The sequence below is a fragment of the Miniopterus natalensis genome, chromosome 3 (assembly GCF_054644295.1).
Source record: "Miniopterus natalensis isolate mMinNat1 chromosome 3, mMinNat1.hap1, whole genome shotgun sequence".
Taxonomy (NCBI): Eukaryota; Metazoa; Chordata; class Mammalia; order Chiroptera; family Miniopteridae; genus Miniopterus; species Miniopterus natalensis.
In genome coordinates this window covers 8,055,423-8,078,411 of record NC_142083.1, presented here as the reverse complement: position 1 = coordinate 8,078,411, position 22,989 = coordinate 8,055,423, and the positions used below count along the sequence as shown (strand labels likewise).

The following is a 22,989-nucleotide window of genomic DNA, read 5'->3' as shown; positions in this document are numbered from 1 at the left end:
TTTTAAAAAGTCTTGCGGCACACCGGTTGAAAATCCCTGCTCTCCATAAATGCCTATGAAAAAGTCTTTTTCTCCAATGTTTACATGTAGTTGGCATGGTATTTACGACAGCAATAAATCATAAAGCTGTTTGTATAAAACAAAACAAAAACAGAAGTGCTCACACTAGACGCTGTCAGTAATTATAATAAAGTTATTTAGTGGTGATGTAAGGGAAATGAGAAGATCTGTTTAATTATGAAAATCATATAAAAACTAAACCCAGGGGCAGAAGGATAATGTTGTAACATCTACGCAAACATTCTTAATATAGTTAAATAAGGTGAAAACGAGTAACGTATTAGAGAGAGAGGCTTGATTTCATTTACAGGACGTCCTGGAAGGCGCTGCAGAGACAGAAATAGTCCGGTGCGGCCGCCGGGGGGCGGGAGGGGCCGACCACGAGGAGCGCGGTGAGCTTTCGGGGGAGCGGGGACTGCTCTGTACCCTCACTGTGCTGGTGGTTACGGAACTGTACGCATCTGTCAAAATTCACAGAACTTCATCCCAAAAGGGTGAATTACAGCTTGTGTTTTTTGTGATTTTTTTTTATTGGGGAAAGAATACTTAGATCCTTTGGGGCCTTTTAAAAAGACGCCAAAAGTGCGTGGAAAAAAGATGACAGAAACGGATTTTAACTACCCGAGCCCTGAAGGGTCCGACGCAGACGCACAACAGCGCCCCTTCCCGTGACTGAGGCACTTACCCCTTCTCTGGCCGTGTACTTGATTCAGTAAATACAGGAGGGCGAGTGTCGCGAAGGACCAGCGGGCACTTGAAGTCGCCCGCCTTCCCCCGGCCGCCATCCCCGACGGCCGTCCGAGACGTGAGGCGGCGTCCAGCATCCGTGCGACGGTCAGTCCTGGGCGAGAAGGACGTGCGGCGTGACCCACTCCCGCAAGCACACGCCCCGCCCCCCAACACCCTGCCCGCTAAGAGCCTGGGAGGTGCCGGCCTCCAGCGGGCTGGGCCCTGGGGCGCATTCGCAGTGAGACCGGCCGCTGCTTCAGGGGTCCACTGTGGGGTCAGTTTTCCAACGACAGGCTTCAAGTTCAGGATCACGACTGAGCCGGTTTACCAGCTCCCACTCCATGCCACCAGCGTTTGAACAGCAGTGCCTGAAACCGCAGTGCGGACAGATAACTAAGCGATATGCGGGACGACGTGGTAACTGCTATATATTCACTTTTACAGTCACTTGCTTACGACAAGGAATACCAGGTTTCCATCGGCACTGTGAAATAAAGTTCCTATTTCGTACGCATTTAAATGGTTTAAAGGGCAAAAACGGGGAATAAATGGTATAGGGGTTTCCCGGTGTGACAAACATTGATAAATGACACAGAAACGACTGAAGTTTAACGCGGCAGCAACTATAATGGGATGGGGCGCTGGTAGAGGAGCACTCGGCGTCGGGGTCGGGAGCTGGACACCCACAGAGGAGCGGGGACTGACCGGGTGGGCGGCGGGGCCAGAGGAGCGGGGACTGACCGCGTGGGCCGCGAGGCCGGGACAGCCTCCCAAGTGCCAGGCCGTCCTCCAGGCACCGGGCACAACAGTCAACGAGACAAAGGCCCTGCCCTCAAGGACCTTAGACTCCGGCCGGGAGAGACACAGAGCTAAACAAATAAGGCATTTAAGATCCTGACATGCGCTCCGAAACCTTGGGTAAGTCAATGCGTGAGAGTAAATGCCGGCACCTGAGCTGAGATCGACTAACGAGGAGACTCCGGGACAAGGCCGGGGACAGAGCAGCAGGAGCAAGTACACAGCCCGAGACACCGACAAGCTTCCAGGAAGAGGGGCCGAGAGCGCGGGGACGCTCTGAGACATGGGCTGGTCAGCGACACGGCCTCGCGGCCAAGGGAAGGACGGGGAGTTTAGCTCGGCTGAGATGAGAAGCCACTGGAGCGTCCCAATCAGGGAAGACCCACGCTCTGGGGTGTGCTTGGGGGAGGCTTCCCCAGCGGCTCCGCGCAGGGCGGGCAGGCTCCAGGCAGAGCAGGGCAGGGAGCCGGGAGCCAGCTGAGCAAATCGGAGGCGAGGGCTACGGTTCCAAGAGCGGGGTGGTGAGGTTCGGGCGCTGCTCCGGAGCTGGGGGCCTTCCAGGTGCACTACATGCAGGACAGCGTGCTGCTTAAAACGCAGGCGGGGTCCGAACCCCAGCTTTGCCACCTGTTGTGTGATCTTGACCTCGCTGTGCCTCGGGTTTCTCATCTGTAAAGTGGGGATGGTAACTATCTTCCCCATGAGATTGCTGTGAAGGTTAAGTGAGTAAATACACGTAAAGCACTTGGAAGAGCGCCGAGCACACAGTCCGTGCTGTGGGCGGATTCTGTGTGTGGGGGTGGTACAGGGAGACCCCACGGGAAGCAAGGAGGGCGGCAGATTGGGTGGAAAAGCAGCGACGGTGGAGGGCGGCGCCCCTGAAACCCCCTCTGCGGCCCAGGGAGGAGCAGGCAGTGACTTAGGGGCTGAAACCGAGGGATCTGAAGCTCCCTCCACAGAAGTCACTGACGTGCTCCCCCTCCCCCCCAGAGGGGTTCTCCCTGCGGCAGAAGGAACAGCGGAGGAAACCTGGGCGGCGGACAAAGTCACAGGTGCCCAAGAGGAGAGCCGCCCACATCCGCCCACCACTGGGGGCCTCAGAGCAGGCCTCCGCCCGCTCCTGCGGAATGACGCCTGCCAGCCCGCAGGCCCGCACCGCACCACGAGCTCCGTCAGGCCCGACAGCGCCTCATTTACGCTGGCACAGACCACCGAGGACCAAAGCCACGCGGGTGGGCCAAAGCAGGTCTACAGGAGGAGGAGACAGATGCTACAAATAAATGCCATGCTAACTATTAAACAGTGACAAGAATAAACACTTTCGCATGCTCAGGACTGCAAACCTATTTTTGCCCGCCCTGCATACGCAGAGCCTAGGACGTTGAGAAATTCAGGGTGAACGGGACAACCAAAAGGCAAGGAAAAGTGACCCCCGAGGAAGCAGGGGTGACATGGAAAACTACAAGGGAGAAGGCCACAGACAACCGCCTGTCAACTGTTCTCTCGGCTGACGTGGCCCAACCGCAGAGAGAGACTGCCGGGCGATGGGGGCACCACGCGGCGGGCAGGATGCTTTGCTGAGCTGTACCCTCGAAATCTGTACGGGTTTGTGAACCGACGTCACCCCAGTAAACTCAATGGGGAAAAAATGTAAAGAACAGACTGTCTTCTGCACAAGGAGACGTTTGAAAGTTGACAACAAAAACAGGACAATGCAATCAGAAATAAAAGCAGCTCTCACAAATTAAACACATTGCTAAATGTCAACATTTTTTCAAAGACAGATAAAAACATTGAGCCCTCTTTCAGGAAAAAAAAAAAAAAAACAGAAACAAGAAAAACAAACCCCAAAGACGAAAATAGAAAATGTCACAGGAGATAAGAGAAACAGGGACTCGACAAAGGAAAGGAAATCCAACATCTATAACCGGAGCCTCATAGGAGGGTTCAGAAACGCTCTCCTTAGGGAGCGGAAATGGCCGGACTCTTCTTGGCGGCCGCTGAGCAATGTCCGAGGCCGAGGACACGCGTCCCGAGCAGCTTAATAATCATAACCAAAACATACACGAGGCGGGACCACACACCGTCACGGCGCTCAGTTATTCTCAGGATGAACAGCTTTCTAGTCTATTCCACTGTCATCAAAATTACTTCTCAGAATGAAAATGTGCTCATGGAAATTCTAAAATGCCAACTGCTAATGTCACAGAATTACATAGTGTGTGCGGGAAGAACTGAACGGCGGAGACAAAAATAACCGCAGACCGTATTCTCTGGCTGGCTAAACGTTACCTTGAAGGGAGACAACCCCTCGCCACAAGGTGACAGTTTTTCTAGAAAAGAGAAAAGGCCGTCCCAAGAGGTGGGGAGGAAAGGGGGGCGGAGGCAGCCCCGGCCAGCGCTGGGCCAGGCGCCCCTGCGGACAGACTGTAGTCCTGGCTCCGTTGCTAATTAGCAGTGGGCCCGAGGGCAAATCACTTAATCCTCTGGCTTCAGCCCCAAGCGACGGGCAGAGAGGTCAGCTCCACTCAGGGTCCGCACGAGAAGCCTCCCACTCCTGCCGGCGGGCAACAAGCACGAGGACACAGTGGCACAGGCCGGCGCCAGCTAGGGCCACTGATGGGGGGCAGCTGGGAGGTCATGAGCACCGGGCCGCGTGCTCTCGGGAACAGGCCGAAGGCAGTGTCGCCAGCGCCTGCCTGCCTGAAAGCTGGCAGGAGGATACACTCTTTCTTCTGTCGTAACACTGACAGAGAAAACTGAGCAAGTCGTTTCGGCAACATAACACTATGCTTGCAATAGATCTGGTTTCTCTAATGAGCAAAACTCTCAAACGGACTTGAGGCCAAACGGCACATGAACAGGGCCTTCCGATGTGGTTCCAGGAAAAGGGACATGTGAAGGTTGTCTCTGCTCCCTTCTGGTCACGACACTGTGGGAACTTGCCCCCCCCCCCCCCAAGTGCCTTATTCTTGGAGGAGAAGGCATTTTCACAGAGTTTCAGGAGCCTTGCTGCACAAGATGACAAAGTCCATGCCTCGAGGACAGGACGGGTAAGAACTGCACTGGCAGGTGCCGACCCGGCTGCCCCTGAGTCTCTGAAGGTGGCCGTCACCAGCCCGCACCATTCTCTGGAGGCTCCTAGAGGATGTGACTCACCCTCAAAATGGGTAGAAAAGAATGAGAAAAATGACCCATGAAACTGGAGTTTTAGCCCAGGGAAGGAGCCCTGTGCCCCCTCCTCCCCAAATATCATCATTCCAGGTCACATTAAAACTGAGACTGTTCTCCGAGCTGCCGGACTCCTCCATGACTCCGTGTCTGCACGTATTCTTCCTCCCGGCTGGAGTTTCCTTTCTGCCACTGTCCTCAGTTCACCTGGGAACCTCCAGGGAGGAGCTGGAAGAGCTCACCACCACCTCTGCAATACGTTCTGGGACTCCCAGGAGCTTAGCTGCTCCTTCCTCTGCTTCTACGCTTTAATTTACGCCCCTACTGCAGGGGCTGCACAAACTAGGACCCAGGAGCCAGATTCGATCCACCTAGGCTCTGTAAATAGTTTTACTAGAACACAGCCACACCCATGTTTGTGCACTGCCCACGGCCGCTTCCCACCACGGTGCCGGGGCTGAACAGCTTCCAAAAGACTGCGCGGCCTGCAAAGCCTAAAACGTGCATTGCCCGCTGGCCCCTTACCTTCGGTCCGCTGGCTCTGCCCCAGTGCATCCCTTCCCGATTCTGTAATTTCTCCACGGGCCTGTGAGCCTTGGGAGGAGTTCACTGCTCACGGTCAGGCCCCGCGTCCAGGCACAGCGCCTGGCGCTGAGCAGACACTGAGAGCTCGAAGCTGGCGGATGGAAGAATGAGCAGCGAGACATGAGTGGGTACATGTCCACTCTGTGCTCTGCCTGTTAGGCTGCACGCTGACCCAACCCTGGGAACACAGTCAGGGCTGTGGTTGCCAAACCCTGCACTGAGGAGCCCCAAGGCACAGAAGCAAGTGAACTGGGTGTTACATTTTAAATTTTCAAAGCGAAGAAAGTGGTATCTGTTCACCACTGTCGGAACCTTCGGCTCAGGACAGTTCAGTTTCAACGCTAGGCCACACTGCAGGCCTTTTCATGACGCCGTGTCTTCGTGAAGAGGAGAGAAAGGGTGGTGTTGGCTGCTGTGATAAAACACAAGTGCCATCAAAACTCAATGTAGAAGTGGAAATGAGCCCCGGCTGGGTAGCTCAGTTGGTTAGATTGTCATCCCAATACGCCAAGGTTGCAGGTTGGATCCCCGGTCAGGGCACATACAAGAATCAACCAATGAATGCGTCAGTAAGTGGGACAGCAAATCAATCTCTCCCTCTCCCCCCACCTCTCAACTCCTCTCTCTCCAAAATCAGCAAGAAGGAAGAAACAAAGAAGAAAGACAGAGAGAGAGAGGGAGAGAGGGAGGGAGGGAGGGAAATGAGGGTGGTGGTGTCCAGTCTGGTTCCAAAGTCTGGGAAGCTATGCAGTCCATCCCCAACAGGTTCACACATGTGGCCCTTTAAGAATGGAATAAAAATATTTTCCCCTTACTTTGATACACATTATTTTTTTAAACTGCTATTAATGTGTCAGGTTATAAATATCTATTAAACTGTTTGGACCTAACTGCTTCATAAAAGGAACTGTTAGGTATTTCTTTTGACCTGGGGGCACCATAAAAACATTAATGAAACACTAAGGGCACTGGGAGCCCAGGAAGTCTGGGAATCCAAGCAGGACAGCCCGCCTGCCCGGCTCCCATCGTCGCACCTCGATGTGCACTCCGCCCAAGGGCAGTAACTGGAACTGAAATCTCACTCTTGCTATGTGATGAGAATGTGTCTTTGTGGATCCTGCAGGACACTGTTTCCCCGAGAGAGCCCTCAGTTATTTCTTGGTCTGCAGCTCAAATAGAATGTTCTTGTTGTGTTTACGTTTTTCCTGGGAATTTTTTACACTGTCACTCAGACTTTTTGCTTTTCAGGGCCCTTACATCAGTTCTGGTCATCTTCACGCCAGTGAGGACACCCCTGTTAACGCAAGAGCCTATTCGTTATCCACGTCAGCTCATCACCGCAAACCCGGGCGCATCACCGCAAACCCGGGCGCATCACGGGCACATCACCGCAACCCCGGGCGCATCACTCCTGCTCCAAGGCCTTCCAAGGCCCCCACTGCTCCTAACCTCAAGCTCCTGCTCAGCCTGGCGGACAAAGGCCTTCATGTGGCCACCGACCCCCCCCCCCCAGCTCCACACCGCAGAGGGCCAACCACTGCAGCTCCCCTCACACTGCCACTGGACTTGGGGCTCCCCCTCAAACCACGGCCTCTCTGGAATGCCCCTTGTGATGTCCCCCCCACTCGTCCTTCCCATCCCCCAGGGTCCACTGGAAGCTCTATCACACTGAAGAGAGCGACCCGCACGCAACGGTCTTCGATAAATGTTAATAAATGCCCACTGAACAAATGAACTTGTTTGTCCCCTCTATCGCATCGGTGAAATACTCTATTACTCAGTAAAGGGACAACCTAAAGGACATTCCTTCTTGTTCAAAAAAATCCAGAAGATCTTTGAAATGCAGGAAGCTGACCTTCAAAACGAACCAGGGGCGGCTCCAGCTCCCAGTGTCTGCTTCCCACACTCTCACCAAGATCAAGGCATCTCTTTTCCCCCAGATGTTAATCTCTTCCAACTGTTAGGCATCAGTGGCATCTCCCTGCCTGTGCTCAAGGCGCCTTTCCACAAGTTTACAGATCTGCAATGCTCTGCTATAAAATGCTTATTGCATCCTTTCCCGGCTCTTCTAGTTAGGCATTAATCTCTTCCTCACCGACTGATAAGAAATATCGCAAGATGCACATTGACTGTTACACACACTGTAAATCTCTTTCCCAGTTTGCTCTCTTCCTCTCCAGCGAGGTTTTCATTTCATTTCCATTGTCAGATTTCTCCATTTTGTTCTTTATGGTTTCTGACCAAAATTTCCCTCTCGAGCCAAGATTTTATAAATCATCGCCTATACTGTCTTCAAGTACACGAAGGCTTTTGCTGTTCCAACCTTTAATCCGTGGGAAATTAGTTTTGGTGAACAGATTGAGTCAGGGACTCAGCCCCCTCCCACACACAACGTTACCACCTATCCTGACACCACCCATTCAACAGCCCAGTCCTACCCCGACCTGAGCGGTCATCTGGGCACCGCCCTGTGCCCAGGGGGGCCCGGCCCGCTGCTTCTTCACCCCCCGCTGCCTCGTGAACAGCATCAGCTGCTCCCGTGGCTCTAACCACCCCTCACGACTAACGGCCTCCGAACCTGTGTGTCCTGTACGGGCCTCTGTCCAGGAACAGACTCGCCATGGACTCGGCAATTTCTTGCCCAGCTACACAAACCCACTCCAATGAGGTCCTTAGGGAATGACCAAAAAAAATGTAATATGTTTTTGATTTTTTTTTAAGGGAGAGAGGAAGGGACAGGAATAGGAACAGCGATGAGAACATCACCAGCCGGCTGCCTCCTGCACGCCCCCTACTGGGGGTGGAGCCCGAAACCCAGGCCGGCGCCCTGAGCGGGAACCGAACCATGACCTCTTGGTCCCTAGGTCGATGCTCAACCACTGAGCCACGCCAGCTGGGCTGACAAAATGTTTTGATACTACTTACCCACTTAGACATTTCAGAGATCGCGCAAACACTCCCCATGTACAAATTAAACTCACTTGCGCTTCCAAACTGGCTTCCAATCTCTCGTGTGCCTCAGTCTCCCTTCATGGCACCAAGCAGGGGTTACCCGATTCCACCTCCTTCCTCCCCTCCTTCCACCTACTCACCAGCTTCACCCCCAAACCAGGCCTTGACTCCTCCCCCCCCCCCCCCATTTCCACTTCCAGGGCTCGGGCTCAGGCCCTCAGCCGTGTCTCCCGCACAGGGAATCTAAATCACTGCTCAGTTCATCTCCCGGCCTCCAGCAAGGGCCTTACTCACCTGCCTATAAATCACATCCGTCTCTTCAACCTTCCCCATTCGTTCAAGCTCCAGGCCAAAGGCCCGGGGGCTATCCCGCCAAGTGCCCAGACCACGGGTGGGACAAACTCAAACTCGGACCCCACGATCTGCCCTCCTCTTCCTACGCCGGGACCCTGGGGCGCCCCTGCTCTCAGGTCTCCTGCAGACCGTCCCTCCAGGTACCGGAGCTCTCCTAAGGCTCCCCCTGCACTTCGACTGTCTTCCACTTGGATGTGTATCACATCACCCCAGGAATTACAGAGACTGCTCTGTCCCTTCCTCCCACACTCGCCCCACTGCCCCATCGGTTACGACCTAAGAGCAGAGATCTCTCTCGCATCTAAGGGGGCTCTCCATGTGCTACATGCGGAGCATTTATTTAGTGAATTGAACAAATCTGCCCCCATAGCGTCTTTGGTGAGGACTTAAAATACTCTGATGAGACCCAATTGTTTCTTTACGGTCCAGAGAGAAAGCTGAACAGTATGCTTTGGAATGCGCTGGTTTGCTACAGAAATATTTATTACTAAGAAGACAGGATCGGCTCAAATCGCTGGAGACTTTTTTTTTGAAACACCTGGAGTTAAAACTATCCTGAACCCCTTCCTGCATTTTAAGAAGGAAAAATATGAATTATGTAACAGTTTCATGTATTTGATTTGATGCTGGTTTTAGCCAAGTCAATCATGATAACAGAGTCCCTGGATATTATTTTTCAGATATCACGCATTTGATGTTTATTCCAAGCAGGCACTGTTTCAGGTTCTTTAAATGCAGTATTAAGTTTAACCCCATAACCCTGTGAGGTCAGTATCACGCTCCCCTTTTTACACCAAGGACAATGAGGCACAGAGAGGTTTCCACACTTGCTTGAGGACACTCAGCAAGTCAGGGGCAGGGCGTGGACTCGAATCCAGATCTGACTAAAACTCTCATCTCTAGACCATGACACTGGACTGAAAAATGTGGACCAAAAGCTCACTGAACCACAGTCAAAGTCCTGGACTCTAGTCGCTCTTGCGCCAACGACTAAGTGGCAGGTACGGGACCTGGGACAAACCCCGTGACAGTTCTCACATTACACAGCTATGATCCAGAGCCTACTTTCCCCACTTCAAATGTCCTGAAAATTTACAGTTGTATTATTCTTAGATGTCGCACCTGGTCTGTCGCCTCTGTGAACTAGGAGATGGAGCGCGTGATCAGGAATGCTGGTCACCCACCCACCAGCCAGCTCCTAGCTGTTCTTGGGGGAAACACCACCTGCTCGACCAAGCCTTTCCATCTATCACATCATGACAAAGGGCTGGCAGCTCAGGGAACAAAACCACCACCAGCCACCACCTTACTGATCTCCTTCCAACTAAAAGTATGCTTTTAATTGCTTGGCTCTTATCGCAGCAGGTGCAAACTCACACGCACCCGAGGGCCAGCCTAACAAGTGAGGGAGCCGGTCATGGGAAATGCAAAGAGGAGCGGAAGGTTGGGGGGCAGTTAGCTCCTCAGTGCCGGGTTGCCACCTATAGGAGCGTGAGTCCACTGTAGTCATGACCTTCAAGATATTCCAAAGGGGCCAGAAATGCAGGGTGGTTGTTGCTCTTTCTTAATGTGAAATCTCCTTACTTTTAAATGCAGGCAACTAATTCCAATTTTTTTCAGAAACCTTGTGCAGGCCAAACAAAACACATATGTGGGCCAAACACAGTTCTTAGGGAGCCAGTTAACAACCTGTTTCAAAATGTATTGGCATTAAAAAATTCTGGTCTCACTGCTGAAATAACCTGAAAATATAAACCATCTGAAGATTTTTATTTCAGTGCACAGATTTTTGCTCAAAATGTGCCCGAGGGCTTGCTTAGCATTCTTTGGGGGTCTGAATCTGAAAGCTCTCCTCTCCAAATAAACTCAAATAGTCCTTTTTTAAAAAAAATGTATGTATGGTATTGTTTAATCCCAAATCTCAAAATCTTAAGCATCATTTTAGAATACAAATGCTTCTCTCAAAAAAAACCAAACAAACTTACACTTACACTATGAGTCTTCTACATAAGAGTGGAATGGAGAATGAAAAATGCAACAGATCCTGAAATAATTGGCATCTGGCAAAACAATTTAGGAAAGGGACATTCTGTCGAGAAAGCAGATTCCACAGACCAGTGACGTGAGCTATTTATGAGCAAGATGAAGAAATACAGATTGTAAAAAAAAAAACCAGAGTGAAGGGGTCCTCTCACCATGTGACCAACGGGTGCTAACTGATGGCTGCTGTCCACCTGGACAAAGGTTCCAGAGAGATGTGGCAGAATTCCTGACACTGTGACTACTGAACTGGATGGAGATACAGGAATCACGTTAACCAAACCTATAGATTAAAAAATGGACAAAACAGCAAATACACTGGATGTACTAATGAGCATTCTGACGAATTTATCCAAAAAACTAATCCGGTAAGATTAATTTAGCATTGACAATTTCAGCATCCAAAACCAAACGATGACGATGGTGGTAAAGATAACAGGCAGAAAATGAACAGATACAGGCTGGAGCAGGTATGATTCAGCAGCAGCATGTGGGAAAAACACCAAAGACTAGCCAGGGAAATGGGCCCGTGTGCAAAGTAACTGCCAAAGTAAGAAAAAGAGGGGTGTGCTGTGCCTCCCTGCTCCAGCACAAAGCCTGTCTAACACCCTGTCCTCGGGGGGTATTGAGACTGGAGGAGGCACATTTATTCTGAAAAATTCCTAAGTAGATAACCCACCATTAAGGTATTATTAATATGAAACGACGTCCCCGGCCGGCGTGGCTCAGTGGTTGCGTGTGGACCCATGATCCAGGAGGTCAGGGTTCGATTCCCAGTCAGGGCACATGCCCAGGCTTCAGGCTCCATCCCCATCGATCCCCAGTAGGGGGCGTGCAGGAGGCAGCGATCGATGACTCTCTCATCAGTGATGCTCCTAGCTCTCTCTCCCTCTCCCTTCCTCTCTCTGAAATCAATAAAAACTTATTTTTTAAAATACGAAACAGAAATCATCACTGTCTTTATTACTGCCCGAATTATTACAAATTCCCGCTTCAACACAGGTCTTATCTAGGTATTCTCGTTCCACCCCTCTACAGGCGCCCCCTACTCCCTCCTTTCCCCCTTTCCTGGGGTGCAGCCGCGGGTGAAGTTGGACGTGCTCGAGGCCTGCGGCGATGACTTCCCATCACGCTGTAAGTCACTCACACCTGCCACCTCACAGTCCCCTTCTCGGGCCGGGTGGAAACGCTCCGGAGCTCCTCTCCCAGTGACCTTCAAGTGCACAAGGCAGTCGGACAACCAGTGGCCGTGCTGTCCACGAGCCCCCGGGGCTTACTCCTCTCACAAGGGCAAGCTCGTCCCTCGGACCAGCAGCTTCAGCCCGGGCAGCCTCCGCGTCGCCCGGCTGCATGCCCCGTCTCCCACCGCCACCCACCCGAGGGCCTCCTGGGACACGGCCACTGGAGGGGAGTGTGCGCGCGGGAAGCACACGAAAGCAGCAGGGCCGCGCAGGACAGGAGCCTGCGGTCCTTACAGGCACGAGTGAGAAGGCAGACGAGCTTCCAGGGCCGGCCGAGGCGCGGGCGGGGGCCCCTCCTGGGCCCGCGCCACCTCTCCTCGCTGCCTCTGGGCTCCCCAGGGCTCCCGGCACAGCCTCGAGTCACCTTCCTGAAGCGTTGGCCTCGGAGGCCTGACATTTTCCACGGCTGTGCCTGGCCTACCAGAAAGGGCGCCAACTTCAGCACGGCTGAGGCTCCCCGCTGTTCCAGGCCACCCGACTGCCCGGTCCCGCTTATGCCCACTGGGCCTGCGCTCGGGTCCCGTGTCACTGCACACTGCGCCCTCTGCCCCGAATGCCCTCCTCGCTCCTCTCTTCCCTGTCCGTTTAACTAACACCAACTCGTCCTTCCAAACTCGGCTGACATCTCTCCTTCCCACTGTCTTTCCTTAGTGGTCCCCGAAAAGGGGACAAATTTCTGTTGCCATTTACCATCTGGAGTGTCACTGCTGCCTGTCTTGCAGCAGAATTTAAGAAGAAAGTGCAACAGTCCTTACTGTTTCTATCCGCTACCTAGGACAAAGGCAGGCGAGACCCCCTCGGCAATGCCCGAGTCCTCCGCGCCCCTCTAAGCCCCCGAGGTTCTGATCCCAGAAACGCAGCCCACGGGACGTGTGAGCGCAGCCGTCCCAGCTCTGGAGATCTGTTAAGTGAGCTGCAAAGTTCCAAAGCGGAGTCATCTGTAATTTTACTGAAGCTGGCATCCGAGAAAGGGCAAGCTGGCTGAGGTCTCTGTCCGGCCAACAGCCTCGTGTCTGCATGTCAGCACAGCTGGGTGGCTCTCTCTTTGCCATTACGTGCTCAGTGCATCTCATAATGAGGCATCGAGTGTTTCTTCGTGAAAAGTGACCCCCTCAACCAAAAAAACAAAAAAAAAAAAAGAAAGCTAACTGCTGGTTCCAATGGGGACAGAGGGGTTAAAGTGGTCCATGGAAAGCAATGGTGGGGACAGGAAAAAATGGGACATAAATAAAGAATAAAATGTTGACTTTGCTGGTGGCTCCGACCTGTGACATGACTTAACCCACCATGTGTTCTACACGGGAACATGAAAAAACGACTTGTGAAACCGACTTATTAGCTGTACAAGAGAAATAAAACCCAAGGTCAGTACTTGTCATGAACATTCCAAGACATCTTTCGTGACCACTGAGGGTCTACTTTATATCAAAATATTTACAACTGTTGCCAGCTCAAACAAACAAAAAAAATGCTGTCCCTGCATAAAGAACAAATCATGAAATTAATATCAGATACTGGCAGACAGAAACATTATTTTAAACAGAAAGCATTATTGCCCTCATCCTCAATAAGATTATGTGCTGGGATTTCCCAAGTAGAATATCCATGAATCCCATTCATCCTAAATTTATTAGCAGGAACCCTCTCAGTAATTTTATAAAAGACAATCTCAAAAAGGCAAGTCCCTCGCGGAAGATATATAGTAGCAATTGTAAGACTATTAGCCTAGGATGCTCTCACACATGTATAATGTAAGTCATCACTAAATCAGCGGTGAGTGTCAAGAAGTAACCCAGCCTGCTCCCGGGTAATTTGTGGAATAAGCAGGAGGAATGTTTGTGTTCACTGAAAAGTATCATGACAATAAAGTCTCTTTTAAAACTGCAGGAGAGGAAAGGAGGCCATGTGATGGTCAGCGGTGATAGCATGCTGACTGTGTCCTCCTGGCCCCGACTTGTACTGTCACTTCCTGTGTCACTCGATGCTAGGGCACGTCTGTCTTGTGCACTGCTGAGGATCTGGTGCCTACCCACTGCCTTGCAAAAAAAAAAAAAACAACAAAAAAGGCCCTTACGAGTCACTGAATGAATGTGTCCCCCTGCATTCTGACAACTCTAAAAAAGAACAGGCCCTGACCTTCAAGAACTTGTCCTATAGGATCATTGGAAATAAGAACAGAAGAAAAAAATGCCTTCAATTCAAAACAAAACTTCTTGGCAACAGAAAGCATTTCAGTTTTGAAGTAAATAAAGTCAACAAAATCTCTCCCAGTGACCAGAAGCAGTGGAATATCTTGTCAGAATGTCCTGAACTGCTTTTCACAACAGTTGATGTAAGTTATAAAATAGTTATTCTGCTTAGAAACCCTGTACTAACGGGAGAGTGTAGTGTTGGCCTCGGTCATCGCACTGGACTGGTGAGGTCGAGACAACCGCTGCCCACCTCCACCTGCGGGCTCCACGCGCTGGGTGTTTCTATCCCCACTTACAGAGAAGGACACAGGCACAGCCGGTAAACAGGGAACAGGATCTGATCTCACTCCCTTTACAGCATAACATGCTTTTTATGTTGGAAATCAGGAAAATAAAAATAATAGTCATCTGTAATTTCAACAGAGATCATCTCACCTAGCATTTGATGTATAATCTTCCTGGCATATTCTCTCTCTCACACACACCCCGGCTCGCTCTCTCACAATCATCCTCCAAAAACAAAAACTTTAGGTCAACCTATACATACGGCTTTGCAATTTGCTCTTTGGATTTACAAATGCTGAGTACCTTTCCACATCAGTAAACACCGCCCTCCCTCACTGTTAATGCAGAAAGGGCTCTCCATTTCATGGATATACCATAATTTGTGCAATGAGTCTCCCTATCATTGAGCATCTAAGTTGTTCCTAGTTTATAGTTATCATAATATCACAAACAAAACCACCAGGATCATTTTTGCAAATTAGATGTGTTATTTTTGAAGCCTGTATTTTTTGTGGAGGTCAACAGGTTCTGGAGAGGAGCTTTCCCCAAACTTTCATAGAACACACCCCTCCCAATGTTGAGACGCCCTACTGAGTAGAATTCCCACTGAGTTAAGACTCACCGTGGGGGGTAGAAAGCTAGGAACAGGAATACGTGTCCACACGCACTGCGGGGGGGGGGGACTGCTATAGATCGGTCTCTCTACACATGCTTTCTTTTTTCCTTAAATTCCTAGTGGTGGAAATGCCTGACTAAGGGGACATGGCACATTTTTGAGGCTTTCGATGAGTAATACAAAATTGCTCTCCTGAGAAGTTGTCACAATTAAAACACCCACCAGGAGCATTTGGAAGGGACAATTTCTAAAACCCTCTGGGCGGCTAGGTTTGTATTTAAACAATCAAGTCCCCCTATGGCCCCAAGTTTTAAAAACAGTGAAGCTATTAATAAAGTATTTCTAGAAAAACAGCCAACAATTTGACAACAAAATGACAGGTTTTAAAGTACATATGTTTTCAAACACAAAACACAAAAAAACGTTAATCACAGCAGATCTCAGCAGTCTGAACTCAAAGGAATGGCTCTTAGGAAAGCCAGGGACACCAGCTCAGAAAGATCCCAAGCTAGTAAGTGAAACACCACGTCTTCACATGCCCTTCTGGCTAATATTAGGCCTAATAGTTTGGGTTTTAATAGCAACATGCTCTACCTTTTAACATGAAATTCGTGAAATTGTATATTTCTTCAAATTTTATAAATACTACCTTATAGGTAACGTGCAACCTGAAGTTCTCAAAATCGTTTAGATGTTTATGCATCAACAAATGTCCGAGCGCCTACTCCTCTGGGGCCTGGTTTCTTTATCAGTAAACTGAAGAACTTGACCAGGTGATCGGAGGGCTCTCTGGCTCTCAAACTCTCCATGTCCTGTGGTTGTGTTCGAATGCTAGAGTTCCTATTACTCAAAAGAGCTTTGCATTTTAAGCTCTATGTTGTTCTTCCATGAAATCAGAACCTGGTTTGAAGAAAAAAAAAAAAATTTACATCTACAGCAAAACTCTGATGAGCCAGGAATCTTCAAGGAACAAACGTAGGATAAGGTTCCAGTGGGATGGAGATGAATCTGCCAAAGTTGAACTGTTTCTTAGAAGAGATTTCTAAAATGCTCTTGCCTCCTCCACTTTTGTGCTGCACTATAAATACCGAGGCATGGAACGTGACACAGGACCTCACTGGTATGGCAGTGGGTCTCCAGCCTGTGGGCAGGAATGACGGGCATCCAGCATTAAGGTGGCACGCCGGCTGGCACCCTCGGGGGCTGCCGCACGAAGTCCTGGTGGTGAAATCTTACTTCTCTGCAGCTTACTCCCACCCCGGGCTTGACAGACACCCAATTCTGTCTAGAGAATGTCTGCAACTCACGGCCCCATTAGGATTTCTAATATTAGAACTGGGAAGCACTACTGCCACCACTGGTTATTTTCCACCAGATGCTCTTGCGGCCAGGCCACCACTCCAACTGTGCTCGGGTCCAGGTCCCCGGGAGAGGTCTGCGTCTTACAGCATGGGGGAGGCACTGGCAAGGGGCCTAGAATGCAGGGCCCCCTCTAGGGCAGGGCCACACGGGCTTTCAGGAAGTAGTGTCGCCTCCTTGCGGTCTTGCCGGGTACTGCCACTTAGTACAGATGACACGAATGCTCAACGACAGGCACACAGACCGGCTCCAAGTCCTCTACAAACCAAGGGTGCCTGCCTACAAACCGGAGGAACAGCTAAGGGCCAAGCGTTCTCACCTCTGTGCAAAAGTACACGAAAACTTTACCCACCAGAAGTTTTTCCTCAGCTCGCAACATAAAACCATAAAACGCAACCTCTACTCACAAGAGCAACATCAGCAGCAGCGACCGGTGAGAAGGTGTGTTGTAATTTTAGACAACGTAAGACAAATGTGCAATTCCTGCATCTCTAGAGTTCACAAAGGAAATGCAAAGGAAGTAATGAAAGTACCTTAACTCAGACATCTAAGCCTCTAAATTTACCACAACCAGTTAAATATACAACAGATAGATACAGGCTTCTGCTATTTGCCGAAGAGCCTTCACTTCAGTGATAGTGACGAAGGTGACTCTACCTAGGACTCGGGAGTCACAGAATCCACCCTTGACATAGTGTTTGCACAGAGCTTACAAGAGAGGGCTGGAAGATAAAATTACCTTACATGGAAACAAGTATTGGGTACTGGTATCAACCAAGTAGAATAGGAAATATAAAAATCAAAAACCCTCATTCTGCCAGATCACAAAACTCCTGATGTCGATTGCGAGCCCAAAAATCACAGTCCGGGGCAAGACAACAGATTCTTGTTTTTAAATATGTTTTTATTGATTTCAGAGAGAGGAAGGGAGAGGGAGAGAGAAAGAGAAACATCAATGATGAGAGAGAGTCATTGGTCGGCTGCCTCCTGCACACCCCCTGCTGGGGATCGAACCCGCAACCCGGGCATGAGCCTCGACAGGGAGTTGAACTGTGACCTCCTGGTTCATAGGCTGATGTTCAACCGCTGAGCCATGCCGGCCGGGCGAGACCACAGATTCTTATTAAACGTCTGTAACAATCGCTTGGCACAAAATTCATTTCCCAAGCTTTCAATTAACATAAAGGAACATATATTTAGAATGACAAACATCAGAAGTGGGAAGAGGAAACACCACAGTTCCTGATAATCCCTAAAATAGAACATGCACACATTTTCCTGTGAGGAAAAAAAAGTACCTGCAAAAAGAACATAGATGTGTTCATCAATCTGTCATCAGCCCCAAAGGACTGAAACATTCAGTACCAATAAAAGGGGCATCTTTGAAAATTTTACACTTGAGCAAATGGCAAATCCATTGAAATCAAGGTGAAACGTCTGACTAAATGACTCAGAAATCACTATAATGTCCTGAAAAATCAGGTATGTTTTTAAGGCTTCATGCTTTAATTCTGGAGAACAGCAATCATATGCAGCCGACTTGAAACAAAAATTTGAGAGGCTGTGTTAATAGTGTAACCGACCTGGTAACGTCAAGGGCCAGCGCCAAGGTGGAAAGCTCAGATAAAAGACTTCCGAATCTAAGCATTCCGACCAAAGGGGCAAGATTACTTTTTAAACTCTGATTATTCATTAATTCAACAACTATCCACAACCCACTGTGACCGTGGCTGTTCCTGGTGCTGGCAACGCAACCAGAAACCAGCAGACACGTGCCTACCCTCCTGGGGCTTCCAGCAGGTGGAGAAACTCCGCCACCCCAGGTCTCCTCCACTTCTGTGGACACTTTGACATATGCAGACACACAGGGCGCCGGTCCCAGCGCCTGCTCTCTCCTGCCTGCCACTCTCCCCAAAGTCTGGTCGTCTGGCACCTGAGGCTCAGCCCCACTCCAGGGCCTTTGCACTTGCTGTTCCCTCTGCCTGAGCTGCTCTCCCACCAGATCTCCAAAAACATAGGCTTTTTCCTGTCCTTTAACTCTTGGCTCAAATCTCTCCATCTCAGAGAGGCTTCTAGAGGCACTCAATCTAAACCAGCAGCACTCCCCCTCCACACACACACTTTACCACAGCAACCCTATTTTATTACTCCTCCAGTACTTATCCCTATTTGCTATTATCTCCTTTATTGCTTCTCTGCTTTTTGTCAGTCTCCCCCACTAAGGTGGGAACTTAGCAGTGGGGCCTGTTGGTCCTGGGCACTGCTATATTTTCAGTGACTAAAAAGCTGCCTGAAATCGTTTAACAAATGTTCAAAACATACTTATTTAGGAAGAGCAAATATAAATAATATTAGCAGTTTTGTACAATGACAGGTACTAAATACTAAAGGGAAAAGAAAACAGCGTAAATGCTAAAAGATTTGTTTGATCAGTTAAGAGAAAAAGATCATGATTGCCTGTACTGTTCTTAAAAACATCCTCAAAAATGAACATAATGGAAATATAAAGCTCAACACTGGCTAATACTTGGATTTTATTGTGTATCTGGCTCAATTTCTAGCATTAGCATTGCTTCTGCAATTGATCCTGTTCTAAAAGCACTCTGAGACCTCAATTTTAGATCTAAAAGAGCCAAATATTTTCTAGAAGCATACTCCCCCCTCAAGACTTAATAACCTTCTCCCAAACTGTACAGTCTGTAACCATATTATAGCAGCACTCAAATATGAGACGTTGGTGATAATCTACAGAAGGGGGAGGATTTTAGTGCCTGGTGGCAGACAAGTTTTATCAAATGCAAACTGTCGTCATGTGTGACATAATCAAAGGTATAAGCCTTTTCTCCATGTTAAAAAATATTTAAACTCTTAAGACTGTTCTTCCAGATTAGTCTTAAAATTTTATATCTGTTCTTTTACTCCTTGTGTTAAAACAAAGAGCTATGGGTTACTTGAGGAATATGCCTTCAGTTACTGGCCTTCATCACTTCATCACAAAGTCACCAAAGGCCCTTATGGATTACTGTGAAATTACATAAAAGCAAAAGGTGGACGGGCTGAAGGGCCATTGATTTCCTGGCATGTGCTGCAAAGAAGTAAATTATTTCTTTGGGCCTTTGGAAATTATTGAAATCCACTTAAAAACCTCAAAAACTAATGCTTTACAGTTTTATAGCAAAATATCAGGAACAACCTACACATATCTCAATAAAGAAGAGGTTAAGTCAATTATGGTTCGACCTTAATGGAGCGCTCAGCAGCTGTGCGGGAATGAGACGGCTCTTAGGTGCCCACAGGGAGACTGCCAAGGCTCAGTGCTCAGCCGAGGGTGCGGGTGCGGAGCTGGTGCAGAGCAGAGCATACAATGCGTCCTTGCTCGTGGAAAGACAGATAAAAAAAACCAGTACTAAATGTTTATACCAGCCTAGGCTGCATCTGGAAAGATATAAGCAAGGAGCTGGTAACCCTGGTTCCCGTGGAAAACCGGGTGCCGTGGCTCGTGGGGGAGAGGGGTGTACACTGTCCGTTCCACACCTTTCTATACCTACTGAATCGTCTACAGCATGCACAGCCTGCCTGTTCCACAAACTAACAGGGTGACTTCAAATATTAGAACAGTTTATATTTCTGCCAACTTAGTATTCAGAACGACCATCAAAAAGCAAAGCCATTCAAAATTCACAAAAGCTTGTTCTCTTCAACTGCACAGTTCCTGATCCTTAATTCCCAGAAGAGAATCCAAGCCTCCACTAATGAGAGAGGCGTGCCTGTGATCCTACCTATTACAAAGCAAATAAGCCTCCACTCAATTCCTGGGAGAGAAATAGCCGCCCGGCTCACCTAAAAACCATACCTCATATTTAAATGGGGCATGTAGCTACCCTACGAAGCCTCCAAAGCAACCCAGCTCCCACCTGGCCATAAAACAAAGTCAAAGTAAGAAACAAGTTAAGGGGACAGTCTCCTGTTTGTAAAAACACACCAGACTTAGGTTTCCCTTCCTCTGCCAGGCTCAGGCGAGAGCTCTCTGATATTAGCGAAATATGATTTCAGATCTGTGGCAAAATGATCACTGAAGGGGAGGGGCAAGCATCATTTGTACGAAGCATGCTTTTAGAAGCGTCGTTGCCCTTTGTGGAGGAGGGGAGTTCGCTTTTAAATCTAGGCTAGAAATCATTTTCATAGCCCTGACTGATACTATTAAGTCACATGAATTTTACTTCAATAATTGTTTAAATTTAAAGATAGATCTGAAACGGAAAACGGACAAATAGGAAGGCAAACTTGAAACAAACTTTTCTGTTGAATATAATCTTAAAAGAACACATAAGAAGAAATGCAAAACAAAAAATCATTTCCACACAAACACCATTCATGCACATTGTATCAATATTTGACTCTACTAAACACACCCACACAAAAAGGCACACACAGATACCCAAGTGCAAATAAAAGACCTCATGTGTTTTTGGTAGCAGAAGGTGAGCCCCAGAAAGGCTCACGTTATTCAAGCCCCCATGTAAATGCACAACGCGCGTGTCGGTGGGAACTCGCGATGCCAGCTCCTCTGTTGGACGCACATCAGAAGCGGCATTTGCCAGGGAGCCTGACTGTGCCCGCCAGCACTTTAACTGGGAGCCGACCAGTATAGCGCCTCGGGATACCGGCGCACAGAAACACAGCGAGTCAGAGGAAAATGAAATCAAATCTCCTTCCCATCCCCCAGGTAGCCTCCGGGCTCACAACTCACCGCCCTCCGTGGGGCAGAAGTTCGCGGCCGCGGCGTCGGCGCCCTCGGGGCCCGAGAGGAGCCCAAGGGCGCGCGGGGAGCTGCGCGCCTGGGAGCGCCCCCTCCCCCCGCAGCCCCCCTCCCCGACGCGCCCGGGACCCCGAGACCCGCGCGGCCGGAGCGCTGCCCGCCACCCCGCCCGGGCCGCCCGGCGCTCGCGGCGACGCGCCCAGGGACCGGGCTGCGGGCTCCGCGCTCCCCGGCCCGCGCCGCGCCCCCCGCCCCGCACTCACGGGCCGCTCCGCGCCGCTATCTCGCCATCCCCCGCCGTCGGCCCCGCTGTCCGGCCGCCGCCCGGGGCTGCCCGGAGCCCGCAGTCGCCCGGAGCAGGCGGCGGCGAGGAGGAGGAGGGCCGGGCGCCACCGCAGCCGCCGCCTCGCCGCCGGTCCCAGCGCAGGCTGCGGGAGGCAGCCACGGGCGAGGGGCCGCCCGCTGCCCTCTGCGAGCCCCGGAGCCGCTGCCGCCGCGCGGAGGCAACGGTCACGGCCACGGCCACCGGGAGACGGTCCAGCCGGGACTGCGGCGCGCGGGGGCGGTGCCTGCACGCCACTCGGCTGGGGGCGCTGCGGCCCCGGCCCCGCCCCGCGCCCCGCCCCGCGCCCCCGCCGGAAGCTGCCCGCGCGCCCCCGCCGTGACACCCCACCCCCCGCCCGGCCCGGCCCGCCCGCGCGCGCCCGCTAGGCCGCCCCTGGGAACGCGCGGGGCCCGAGCGCGGGAGTGGGGCTGCCGCCGGGTCCCGTCCCGAGGCCGACGTGGGAAGGTCACGGGCGAGCCGGAGCCGCCGAGCGGAGCAGATCCTCACGCAAGGCCGGCCCAGCGCGCCGGGGCCCTGCGGGGACAACGGCTCCCGGGGCGCTGCTAACGCGCTTTGCAAACGGTGCGCAGCCAGAGGGCCATGCGGGGCCTTGCTTCAGCTTCCTCTGCAAACACCCGAGCTGGAAAAGCAGCTTCCGCGCCTGGGAGTCGGGCGGGGGAGGGGGCGGCTGCACAGATTTTACGAGTTACCTAAAATACCCCTAAGGGCCGGGCGCTGCGGCTCGGGCCACCTTCCTCCGCCCCGCGGCAGGGCCCGCTCGGCCCGACGGGACCCGCGGGGCAGCCTAAGAATATCCTGGAGCCATCTAGTCTTGCCTCCAAGGCGTGGTGGGCTTATTTGTGCGGAGAAGAAATGGCTCCCCTAATGGGGTGAGATTTTTCCTCCCTGCATTGTTCCCATTTCCGCAGTTTCACTTGGCCTCGATTTTCTTCCAGAGTAATTGCACCAAGTGAAATTAGCTGGAGAGCACTTGATGGCGCAGAATCATGGTTTGGAGATGTTTACACGCCACGCCGGACGCGTTTGATGATGTTCTCTGCGGCACAATTAATTCTGCAAAGTTCAGAAATGTGCCAGACAGAGCCCCTGGCACGCAGAGCCTCGGGGCTCTGCAGCCGCACCTTCAGTAAGAGGCCAGCTAGTTTGTTTCACTTGTAATTTATTTGAGGCACCGGCACCAAGGCCAACGTGTTTTAAAGAGACCTTTGGATGAAATTACAAAGCAATTCCTAAACTGGAAAAATGAAGCTTATTTTCTGAAATAACTTTTCCCTGTTGATAATGTAACTAAAATGGGCAACAAAATACCTGCCAGTATTGATTACAAAATAGGCTCCTTAGAGGAAAATGTTTCACAGTGACATGTTCCCTACCAGTGCCCTGATGAGGAACTCTATCCAGTTACATATTTTGAACACCAAAACTAAATGCTTCTGTTATCTGCACCTAAGAGTTTTTGTCTGTTTGCTTGTCTTGTTTGTTGCCAGAGGTGGAGAGGAGGC

At 50.7% G+C, this 22,989-nt stretch overlaps 1 protein-coding gene across 1 annotated transcript in view; it reads right to left on the bottom strand.

Moving 5' to 3' along the window:
• LIFR (LIF receptor subunit alpha) overlaps positions 1 to 21,468 on the bottom strand; it is a 61,522-nt gene extending 40,054 nt beyond the window's left edge. Inside the window, exons 1-2 of the mRNA XM_087815293.1 lie at positions 21,405 to 21,468; positions 746 to 901 (exon numbers count right to left, since the gene is read on the bottom strand). Coding sequence (XP_087671419.1) covers positions 746 to 884 — 139 coding nt within the window. The 5' untranslated portion in view covers positions 885 to 901; positions 21,405 to 21,468. The remainder of the gene's footprint in view (positions 1 to 745; positions 902 to 21,404) is intronic.
• Positions 21,469 to 22,989: the final 1,521 nt, after the last annotated feature.